The sequence below is a fragment of the Mytilus galloprovincialis genome, chromosome 10 (assembly GCF_965363235.1).
Source record: "Mytilus galloprovincialis chromosome 10, xbMytGall1.hap1.1, whole genome shotgun sequence".
Lineage (NCBI taxonomy): Eukaryota > Metazoa > Mollusca > Bivalvia > Mytilida > Mytilidae > Mytilus > Mytilus galloprovincialis.
This window is the reverse complement of record NC_134847.1, coordinates 74549265-74561735: the sequence shown is the minus strand read 5'-3', so window position 1 is coordinate 74561735 and position 12471 is coordinate 74549265. Positions and strand designations below refer to the sequence as shown.

Here is a 12471-nt window from a genome sequence, read left to right as displayed (position 1 = left end):
ATATCTTACTTGACGAACGTGCAATTCTTGTCTAATAAATTTCTAATATGGATGTGGATTCGACGTTTGAAATAGTTGGTGAATTTGGACCATACCAAAAGAGGATTTATTTTCTATTATGTTTGATGCCGTTTATGACGTCATTTCATACACTTTTATCGTCATTTATTCTAGCAACGCCTGATCATAGGTCAGTTGTTTTTAATGTTTTTAAAAAGACTTGAACGAAAGTAAACATGGTAAAGTCATTTATATTTAGACTATTATATAACATACTTTGCAAAGATTTGTATGCAATATGATTATATATTTAGTAAGACGTATTTCTCAATTTAGGATGGATTGTTCATAATAACAACCGTATCGACTAAAAACGAATTGCAGTCGGAATAAGGGTGTAGGACCCCCGACCTCCTAATGAAGCTTCATAATTGATAAATGCATAGGTTTTTACAAGGATCACTCGAAGTGTTTGCTTGGCAGACGCCATCCCAATGACCCCACCCTTTTTCAAAATCCTGGAACCGTATCTGAGTTGTATTCTTAAAGGGAAAGTTTGAATTGTAGATTTTAGCATTAGGATATTGATAACATTAAACACTGCAAATTTTACTGTACCACGTGTGCATTTCGAGATGCTGGAACAAAAATGTCCGAAACCTAGTACAAATATTGAAAACCAGAAACAATCAAAAAGAAAACAAAGAACAGGCCAATCTGGACTAGGAATCATCTATATGATGGAGCTTTATTCCTAATTTTCAATTTATTACCTTAGCTTTATAACAGCAAATGTTAATAAAATAATATAATTTTGATGATAAAAGTAATAAAAACCCAAACGAACAGAGAAGCTCTTGTATAGAACTCAAGTATCAAAACACCAAAAATAACAGTAAATGTAAGAAACGGTAGGTCATGTATCGACATTATATAATGTACAAAGCAAACCCCTATAGTAAGATAAGAAATATTCTGTCATGAAAAAATGTTAAACAATTCAAACCAGTAAACCAATAGCCTAATTTCTGCATTATACAGGTATTTCATGCATTATAAAACCACGGTTTCTAGAAATTTTTGATAAAATCGTATTGGTTAAAAAAAAAACAAATGCTACAATAAGTGAAAAAGTTATATTTATATACTAGTATATTTTGTTACTTTCACCAATACAAAATTGATTTCTAAATTAAAGAAAGAACAAACCAAAGTATCTTTTTATAATCTGTTTTCAAATTAAACATGCAAACTTTTCAAACATTGGTATATTTTTGTATGTTAATTTATTACAATTCGGTAGGGTCTATGGCCCCAGATTCAAACTATTATGGGACTCCATCAGGCAAAAAATTATTGGAAAATTTCTTAAACAAAACTGGAAACTGAAACGAGCATATATAGATATAAGAAGATGTGGTATGAGTGCCAATGAGACAACTCATCATCCAAGTCACAATTTATAAATGTAAACCATTATAGGTTACGGGCTTCAACACAGAGCCTTGACTCACATCGAACAGTAAGCTATAAAGGACCCCAAGAATTACTGGTGTAAAACCATTCAAACGGTAATATCCAATGAAATAGTAGAATGCGACACCATTTGTAATACTGTACAAGATCGGCTTTGCGTCCCAATATGAACCTTTTTGCAGCGAAGGAGCTTATATTTGTTTGTTTGAATATGACATAAGTCAATGTTACGAATTACGTGTTTTAGATGCGCATTACCTAATTGGCCGAATGATACATATAAAATACAAAGCGAGGCTCACAGAGAAGACGTCAACCGGTCGATTCCGCTGTCGTCTGAAGATGGATACCTTTACGATGGATGTAAAATATATAGTAACACCAGCAAACTCGTAAATTGTGAGAAATGGGTCTATGCCAAGACTGTTTTTGAATCAACCTTTACAAGTGAGGTATTTAGCAACAATTCTTATTTATGCAAACTTCTAACAAAATGATTTATAGTATCTAAAATTGTAATCAAATGCATAGTGTTCATTCTATCATTGAAAGTAAAATCTTTAAAAAATACAAAAACAAAAAAACCTTTAAAATAATCTGATGCACTATAAGCAAGTTCAAAATTTAATACAAGAAACCAGGAAATAAAGTACAATAATTAAGAGAGCTATTTACCGAAAAATAAATTAACAAGGACACAAAACAAATTAAGAAACCTCTGTGAGTCTTTTGAAAAATGTAAGCATTAATACAACTTTATAGTATTAATGCTGAAAATCTATGGGGTCTTGGTTTTATTGAAGAAACATTGAATTTCCTGCCGAAACGGTAATGATTCCTGTTCAGCGATAAATCGTATCCATGGAAATCAACCAGTTCAGTTTAACAAAATAAACATTGTTTCGATAGGACCGACGATTTAAACTGTTTTCATTTCTGTTTGTCACCACTGTATCTTTCTAATTCGTTTACTTAGCAAAATTTCGTTTGTGATGACGAGCTGAAAACATCGCATGCGGCCATGATATTTTTTGGTGGCGTTTTGACAGGAGCTCTGGGATTCGGATCTTTGTCTGACCTGTGAGTTAAAAAAAATTCTCTAACTTTAATCTAGCTTTAAAATGTTGACGACAAGTTGAACTTAACAATGCATATTTTATTGCAACACTATTTTACTTGTACTTTTACATCAAATCAAGTAATTTAATCTGCATTACAAATTTTGTTTATTGACTGATTTTTTTGCAGGTTTATCAGTTATCTAATTTCAGATTATATTGACTGATGTTCGTTCTAACAATACTATTCAAACACTTCAATTGTTTTTCTTTTTGAATCTGTTCAGTCTATTTCAGAACGTAAACTCTAACTAATTCGCCTGTAATTATCTGTAAACAATCGGTGCAAATGGAAGAATCAAATCGGCGCACACGAAAGAACGATTTTTTTTAATTGGCGCAAACAGGCAAATTTCATACCCGTCTTCGTATACCTAATTGTCCTAAAATCCGATGAAACAAAAAAAAAGCAGGATTTGATGCAAGTGTAGAAATTAACTTCACTGAATTCAGTCAGAGGGAAATTTTTCAAAACAATCTGATTTTGTATTGTTCTGTTATCTGATGTTTCGCTTAAAAGTTCAGTTTCTTACTCAAGATCTTAACAAATGTATGCCGGAGTATTATAATGTTCCTTTTGTTTATATATGATGATCCCACCTGGTTATTTCATATGAACCTTCATCAAGTTAGTGAAAAATTTGTTGCAATGGGATAAAACAAAGCATATATCGACTAACTGTATGGAAATTCTATCTATACATTTAGTTTCTGTAATTTGCCTTATTTAATCACAATTCCTGTCAATGGCATCATCTATAATTTTATTCAGATTTGAATTTTGATGCATTTTAATTACAATATGATTTGCTTAAAAACATGATATGATTTCTAACATGGTTTGCTTAAATATGATTTCTATTAGTTTAGGAAGAAAAAAAACATTTTATTTTGCTGTGTGGTTACTTCTCGTGTCTAGTTTTTCATTGGCATGGGCTCCATCATTCTGGATATATGGACTTCTGAGGTTTATTATAGGAATGTGTACCTCAGGACTTTATGTTGTCCCTTTTGTACTTGGTAAGTATTGTAAGTGAAATCATTATATTAAATTCGTTGGAGCTTTCTGTGTGGTGTAATACATTGGCTTAACTAATTTTTTATAGATAGACAAATGCGTGAAATTGGATTCGAAATTATATAGATAAAAAAGATACAAAGAGTCGTTCCAATGATGATTTCAGCCGATACCTTATCAAGCTCCTGTATTTAGTTTGAGGATCATGAAAATAATACCATTTTTACTATATCTTCAAGTAATTGCTAAAGTGTGGACAGACGAAATATTTCGTGATGATAACTCTTTGATTCGACCGTCACAGATGACAAAATGCGCGTCTGGCGTACAAAATGTTAAGCCTGGTCTTTTTGAGAAGTTTATTTTCTCTTTAAAGCGATGGATACGTTATCATGACTTGTAATGTTTACTTTCTTTTCATGTTAAAATTTGTTTATAAGACAAACATTTTTGTTTTGTAGGCATGGAATTAGTAGGTCCTTCTAAACGTGTCTGGGCTGGAATTGTTATATGCTACTTTTTTGCTGCTGGTCTTGTCGTTTTAGCTGGGGTCGCCTATCTCATTCGGGATTGGGTGTACTTAGAAATAGCTATTTCTATACCTTCTGTATTTTTTCTTTTCTACTGGTGGTAAGTCACTTGAATTTTCAAGCTATCATGTTTAAGTTGGTTACTTTGAAAATATAACTGCATAAGAAAGCTTTCCTTCAAAAAAATATTATGCATTACAATGACAAATGAATATCTTTGTAGAAACACAAGATAAGATGGCTGTAACCATACATGTATCAATGAAAATATAGATCTATGTTTGAACATTTATCATGACAATCATATTTTTCTTAACTTATTTACTGATATTTGGGATTTGATAGAAATTACATTTATTAATTTTATAAATTTATTTTAACAATTGACATAGCTCAGGTTTGACATGATTTCACCATAGCAAACAAAATCCGTCCGCACAATTCCTAGGAGTTAATGTTACTTGATTTGTTTTTCTTTTTGGTACAAAAAAATATATGAGTGTGTTATTACTGAACAGGCATTTGTCAAAGACGAATGCAACACCACATCAATTTTTCATTTTTCTTCATACGAAAAACACCATGCTGCATTCAGTTAAGAGTCAAATGCTTCTTTTTATTATTTAAATGGAGTGTTAGCGGTGCGCATTTTGTATGACGCATATACAATATCAAAATTATTGCTTTGACCATGAAATGATAAATTATATCAAACTTTTCTAATGTTCACCTTTGTATTGTTTAACGTGCACACTTTGATGTTTCTTTTAATTAAAACATAAACTATGATTATACTTATTGAATTTCTTGCGATTTCTGCCTTCCAATCAAAATTACGGAATTGTATGATACATCTAAGTAACGTTTTATTGGTAAATGTAATGATAGGTTAATCCCAGAATCACCAAGATGGTTGCTTTCGCAAGGCAAACACGAAGAAGCAGTGGAAATTCTCAAAAAGATAGCTAAAGGCAATAACAGGAACATTGATGAAAAGGCATTTGGTAATCTGACTGTCCAAGAAGAACCGTCTGGTCGATTTTGGCATCTCATTGATAACCCAGTTCTTTTCAAAAGAACTTTAATCATCCTTATAAACTGGTATGTAGTGGTAATTTCTGAAGATATAAATGTAGTAAAGAAACTTTCGTTCAGAATAAAATCTTTCTTATAGAAATAAGATATCAGTATCTTCTTTTGGCTACAAAATGTTGTGTGTGTATGCATGTGCATGTGCGTTTACATCTCGTATGTATGGTCCTCTGAAAAAAGAAAACGATATTTGCCTCCTTCTAATGCAATAGTATTCAAACTCATTTCATTCCCCTCTACAAATTACAAAAATGCACTATGTTATGTCTATAAATATACAATTAATGACATTTACCCTGATGACAATGCTAAGCATCGCCAGTAAATCTCAGAAGTGGTTGTCAAATCCTCAAAAGGTTATGGCAAATCATCACATATAGTACTGTAATTCCTAACTCTTTAATTTCTATTTTTCAGGATGTTTGCAAGCATGGCTTATTATGGTTTGTCTTTGAACACAGGTGATCTTAGTGGAGACTACTATTTGAATTTTTTCTTGTCTGGCCTAGCTGAATTTCCAGCATACACAATTTGTTTGTTATTACTGGACAGAATCGGAAGAAAGACACTACATGTATCTTGTATGGTGTTTGGTGGCATCTTTTGCATATGTGCTATTTTTCCAATGATGTATGCAAGTGAAGGTTAATATTACATTAATTACAGAAAACCAAAGACTGAGCAACACGAACTTCTAAAAAAAAAGATATACAGCTTAAGTTAAAGAGCAAGATTCTGCAACAAAATTTATTATATCATTATTTTGGCGGGTGCTTATAATCCATAAATTGAAGTCCTAAAAAAGGCAACAGTAGTATACCGCTGTTCAAAAGTCACAACCAAATCCGGGTAACGAAATAAAACCGAGGGAAACACATGAAATATAACAGGATAACAACTGAAGTGCACCAAAAACAAACGCCAACAAACAAGAGATCAAAATATTTTGTCTTGGAAGCAATGTGGTCTGAATAAAATACCCAAACAAAGGTAACGTCTTTCTTAAAATTATCAAAAACAAATGAACGTTTGTAATAAAAAAAAAAGGAGAAAACCAGCCATTTAGTGTAAAACATCAAAAACATATTCAGCTTTCATATAAACAAAAAAGTCGTAAATAATTGTTTTGTCTTCATCAAATGGCTTTAACTTTTTCATCTCAGAACAATTGACATTTTATAACTCACAACATTTACATAGAATAATAATATTGACGTCACCATTGAGACACGAAAAAATCGAAATTCTGTACGATTTATGTTCAAAAGGGCTGTTCGACACAATGTTACATCACACAATGGAATTATTATGGTGAAGGAGTGCTTTCCATTCAGGAAAAGGTGTTGAGATGGTGCAGCATTTTGTGTTGTCTAGAAAATAATGTATCATTCATATATTTCATATTCATATTACAAAAAGGCATGTATTTGAGTAAGACTTAAATTGTAGATCTTCAGCCAATAACTGTAACATTAGCGATGCTAGGAAAAGTTGGTATAGCTGCTGCGTATGGTATAATATATATATGGTCAGCTGAACTTTATCCAACTGTTGTAAGAAACCAAGGAATGGGATTAAGTTCAACGATGGCTAATACTGGAGCTCTTGTCTCGCCTTATGTTGCAGATCTTGTAAGATCCTGTCATATTTTCAAAATATGTTGTATTTAGAATTACCTTGCAATAAATCATAGAAGTTCCTATCAGTGTTGATTAGAATAACTTATAAATTTCGTGTGTTGACACTTTTCTGGATGAACCTTTATCAGAAATGTTCAAAATTAACGTTTGAAATATAAGGATGTATGAATTAAAACCGGAATACATGAGGAGTTTTATAATTTAAAGAGACATCAAAATGCCTTATTCATCTAAAGTCAACCGTTCAAAAGAGTTGTGTATGTGTGTGTATATGTAAACAAAAATGTAAATTCACAAAAATACTGAATTCCGAGGAAAATTCAAAACGGAGAGTCCCTTATCAAATGGCAAAATCAAAAGCTCAAAAACATGAAACGAATGAACAACTGTCATATTCCTGACTTGGTACATGCATTTTCTTATGTAGAAAATGGTGAATTAAACATAGTTTTATAGCTAGCTTAACATCTCACTTGTATGACAGTTGCATCAAATTCAACCGAGTGCTAGTAAATGAAATAACTATTCGAAAATTTCGTGCGTCCGAAGAGCCTATTTCGATTTACCTGCTTCCGGAATTCACACATCGTTTTGTCTTGTGTAAGGGACATATAGGAAACTTATTGGTTTCATAAAAAACATCGTGACACTACACTACACTATTATAAATTAGCCATAAACGCTATCAAAGATTATATCTACATTAGAAAAGTACCTGCACATGATGTGTCATAATACCTTGCGGAAACATTATAGACCTATACTAATTTGTTAGAAATGTGTTTACATTGATGAGATGTACAAAATATGTTTTAAAAAGATATCTTTCAAAAACGATAATTATTTCATTGTTTACATATTTTGAGTAATACTTAAACTTGTCTAACGATAACTGGTCAATGTTAGTAATCACGTGGTTCACATATGGATGGCAAAGCTTTAAATATAACTTAATCAAGAACTTCTTATTAAATTAATTAGGTCTTTCCACTTTTCTGTGGAAAGACCTATTGTATTTCTTCTGATTATTTTTTTTTTTCTTCCGCCAAATTTTGTTCTTGCGATAAACATTTGTTTCGCAATATGTCGCTTAGATATTTGGTATATGATATCGAACAGTTTATGCGCTTTTGAAATTTACCCTGTGTAACGGAATACTTTTTTTTTGTAGGAGTTATCTCCCCAAACACTGTTTTCCTTGTGTCCAAAACTCCTTCGCAACCGTAAAAGATTACGACAAATTTTTTTTATAAAATTGCTCGTTATATCATTTGCATGATTTGTCCAATTTCGACCGAAGCAATATGAACGCTCAATATGAGAGTTATTTCCCTTTTTGTATTTGAAATTTTGAAATGTATTTTAAAATGGAACACCATAAGTGATAGAGACCTAGGATCTTTTGATTTAAGGTCCTTTGTCCAAAAAAATGAAAATTAGGTCAAGGTCAAAGGTCAAGGTCATATTCTAATTTTTGAATTTGTCTTTTTTTCTCTCATTTTCATTAACCTTATAAGATATCGACAAATTATTTTGTATAAATTGTTAGTTGCGACATGTGGTAACTAAATAATTTGAGTTGAAAGGGTGCGTAAACAATGAATGGGAGTGTTACCCCCTATCATATCTTAAATTATGTTTAAAGTGTTATAACTTATTAACCATACATATTAGAGACTAGGGTCTTTTGATTTAAAATCCTCAGTTTGTGACCTTGAAATTGAGGTCAAGGTCATAGGTTCATTTGACGTTCTAGATTTTGACCTTTGCTTTAAATTCATATCTATACATCATAAAGCCATATGAACTGACATTTTAGACTGATTTTTTATATTTTAATATCAAAATAGATATTAACTGGTGGAAAGACCTTCAATTGTTCTCTGAAAAATTGGTTTTTAATTGTATATTATTTTGCTTGCGATCGTTGCGTACAAACAAAAATAAGCGAATTATGTTATATACATATAAATGTATACATAATTTATTTAGCATTATTATTAAGAAATAGATATTGATAACAATTGGTATGTTTGTCATATTTACGTATCTGAAATGAATAACATTGATTTTCATCTCAGAATAAAGCTGTGTCAGGTTATGTCGGGAGAGCTTTGCCATTTGTGCTATTTGGTGGCTGTGCATTGCTAGCAGGCCTTCTAGCCTTAATGCTACCAGAGACACTCAACCAACACTTACCAGAAACAATTGAAGACGGAATAAACTTTGGAAAGTATGTCTTCAAGTCAATCTGATCTGAATAATTCAATCAATACTAATAATATTTACTGATAATAGTTAGCACAAAAAAACTTTTAAATACCCCTCTTCTCAGGCAATCCTGTTTTATCAAATTCTTAATTATTTATTTTCCCTTTGAGATTAAAATTTGATTTTAAAACATTCACACATTTCATAATCTGAATCAATAGTCCACCAGCAGTGGCATCGACCCAGTGGTGTAAATAGTTATCAAAGGTACAATGATTATAATTTAGTACGCCAGACGAGCGTTTTGTCTATATAAGACTCATCAGTGACGCTACAATCAAAAAATGTATTAAGCCAAACAAGTATAAAGTTGAAGAGCATTCAGGATCCAACATTCCAAAAAGTTGTGCCAAATACGGCTAAGGTAATCTATACCTGGGATAAGAAAATCCTTAGTTTTTACGAAAATTCAAAGTTTTGTAAACAGGAAATTTATAAAAATGACCACATTATTGATATTCAGTGTTGACTACTGGGCTGGTGATACCCTCGGGGACTATGTCCACCAGCAGTGACATCGACCCAGTGGTGTTAATATTTATCAATGGTACCAGGATTATAATTTAGTACGCCAGACGCACGTTTCGTCTACATAAGACTCATCAGTGACGCTCAAATCAAAATATTTATAAAGCCAAACAAGTATAAAGTTGAAGAGCATTGAGGATCCAAAATTCCAAAAAGTTGTGCCAAATACGGCTAAAGTAATCTATACCTGGGATAAGAAAATCCTTAGTTTTTCGAAAATTCAAAGTTTTGTAAACAGGAAATTTATAAAAATGACCACATTATTGATATTCATGTCAACACCGAAGTGTTGACTACTGGTCTGGTGATACCCTCGGGAACGAAACGTCCACCAGCAGTGGCATCGACCCAGTGGTGTAAATAGTTATCAAAGGTACCAAGATTATAATTTAGTACGCCAGACGCGCGTTTCGTCTACATAAGACTCATCAGTGACGCTCATCAAAATAGGTCACTTCATATTTTAAATAATAAGACGATACTAGGGGTGTAAAATGCAAATTTAGATAAAAATTTCGCATCTCAATGTCATTGAGATGAAGTAGCATAATCAAGGATTTTTGATGATAGAAATATATTGTCATTTTGGACATTATACTCGATAACGCTGATTTAAAGTGTGCATCCATTCAAGTCAATTTGGTGGTGGTATAATATTCGTCAAAATGCATTGAGGAAGAAATACCGATATAAAAAAAAAAACGCATTTACCACCTCTATATTCTATAGCTCAATTAATTTGGCTGTCAAGGTTTTCCTTTTATTTCCTTTGTATATTTTTGTGATGATAGCATATTTTTGTAGTGTCCGTCAAACACTGTCTTATGTTGAAGAACTTATCACGAATGCATACATTTTCGTTGCAGATGGTCATTTGATATGAGTGCGAATTTGCAATGTCTTAAAATAAAGATACTTCGTTTTTTATAGTTACCAAATTTTATAAATATCATTCTAGTTGTAAGATAAACTTGTTAGAAATGTCGCTTCCAGTCAATCAATTTCTGTTCAATCCTTTTTCGAACAATTCAATATGAATTTCAATGGTAAATACAACAGCATTGGATAGTTTGAAATTAAAAATCATACTCAAAAGAAGAGACATGACCGAAAAACTATTAAATCTTACAAATACCTCATGACTATAAATTGCTATAAGACTAAATATATAGTACTTATTTATTGTTAAACAAGTTAGGATTAGTTCAGATTTCAAATCCAATAACTTGTACATGTGTTTTTGATTGAAAGGTATATCTACCTCTAGTATTTTGTCTGCTCTTATTTTGTTGTTTGCTTTGTATTTTTCCAGCAACTTCTGAAATGTTGAATAGGGATAATATTAACAGGTATGAGATTTGTTTTGGGTTTCGGGTGAAGTTTATTCCATAAAATTCGCATTTTTATCCTAGATTAATGAATGTTGTAATTACGTAATTGTAAATATTTGTTAATTTTAACCATTATTTATGATAAACTTGTTTTTACCAAAATACATTTATTTTTCTTTCAGGAGACCAAACAACAAATATAAATCGGAAAAAGAGGACTATTCTGCAAATTCACCTGGCTTTGACGTAAATGATGGAGTAGACTCATCAAAATTATGATTTTTTTATATTCATTACTCGTTACTATGTCTGAATATTTCTATATAAGACGAAATCAGAAAAATCTGGCATTTTAAACAGACATGACGTAGCCTTATATTCGACAAGCCTTCCTAATGGTGCTTTATGTTTAGTTTAGAAATATCTAAATAAATAAATTATTTTCGACTAACAGGAGTGTGTTGTCAACTGTGTTCAACCATAAACCAATATAATGAATGTCCTACATATACGAGCTCAATACTGATTTTTTTATACTGGATTTGCAGGTAAAATTCCGCTTTTTGGGGAAATATTACTTCCAGAGGCTTACATTTGCAATGTAACTGATTGAATAATAACATATAAAAGGTATAAAAACATTTGATATAAATGTCAATAAGACAACTCTCCATCCAAGTCACGATTTGTAAAAGTAAACCATTATAGGTAAAAAAAAATATATAAACACATGTTTCAAATATTTTTAGCACTACTGAAAATGAATTTAAGAATGTGGCTGTAGTTAAAGGGATCGCCTTGTTCAGTCTTTAGTTACCTATGTTGGTTTTGTGTACTTTTGTTTTGCTCTGAAACATTTTCTTTTTTCGCCATGACGTTGTCAGTGTCTTTTCGACCCTCTTTTTCATTTTTATGTAGTAACATTCCAGCACCGTCTCTAAATGATCTTGCACTTCTCGCATTGTATTCATGACAGAGTGTAACTGCTTTCAATTGAGCTATTGCGTAAAAGGCACCAAGTTAAAATCACCCCTTTTGAACGCTTTACAAACTCGTTTATGAATTGATTGACCGCGGATGTGTTCCTCTTATCGAAACCCAGATACAGCCATTTGTCCCACATTTTTACATATTGTAAACTCTTTTAAATTCATATCACATCTTCTTATATCTATAAAAACGTAGTCGACTTTTCACCAGGATTTACTTAAAAAGTAACACAACGGGTACCACAACGGACCACAACGGACAGGAATTACTAACCATCCGGATTTGGGTGATAGAGAAAAAAACAACAACAATTTTTAATCATTTAGTTGTTCAAGCATTAATTTGATTTAATATATAAGTTATTTTTAGTATACGTTTTCTTGTTTCTCTGATCTAGATAGATTGATCTTTTTAATTCTATGGATTCTTTAATATTTACCATAATATCTTCAACTTTAAGTTCCATCAACATGCAAA

General features: G+C 31.6%; 1 protein-coding gene across 1 annotated transcript; it reads left to right on the top strand.

The window, feature by feature from the left end:
• On the top strand, positions 1–11455 carry LOC143048375 (organic cation transporter protein-like). Its single transcript, XM_076222040.1, has 10 exons — positions 1–190; positions 1724–1928; positions 2453–2556; positions 3460–3614; positions 4074–4242; positions 5031–5243; positions 5652–5878; positions 6684–6865; positions 8956–9107; positions 11187–11455. The coding sequence occupies exons 1-10, from the start codon at positions 48–50 to the stop codon at positions 11281–11283; spliced, it is 1647 nt and encodes a 548-aa protein (XP_076078155.1). The 5' UTR covers positions 1–47; the 3' UTR covers positions 11284–11455.
• The last annotated feature ends 1016 nt before the right edge of the window (positions 11456–12471 follow it).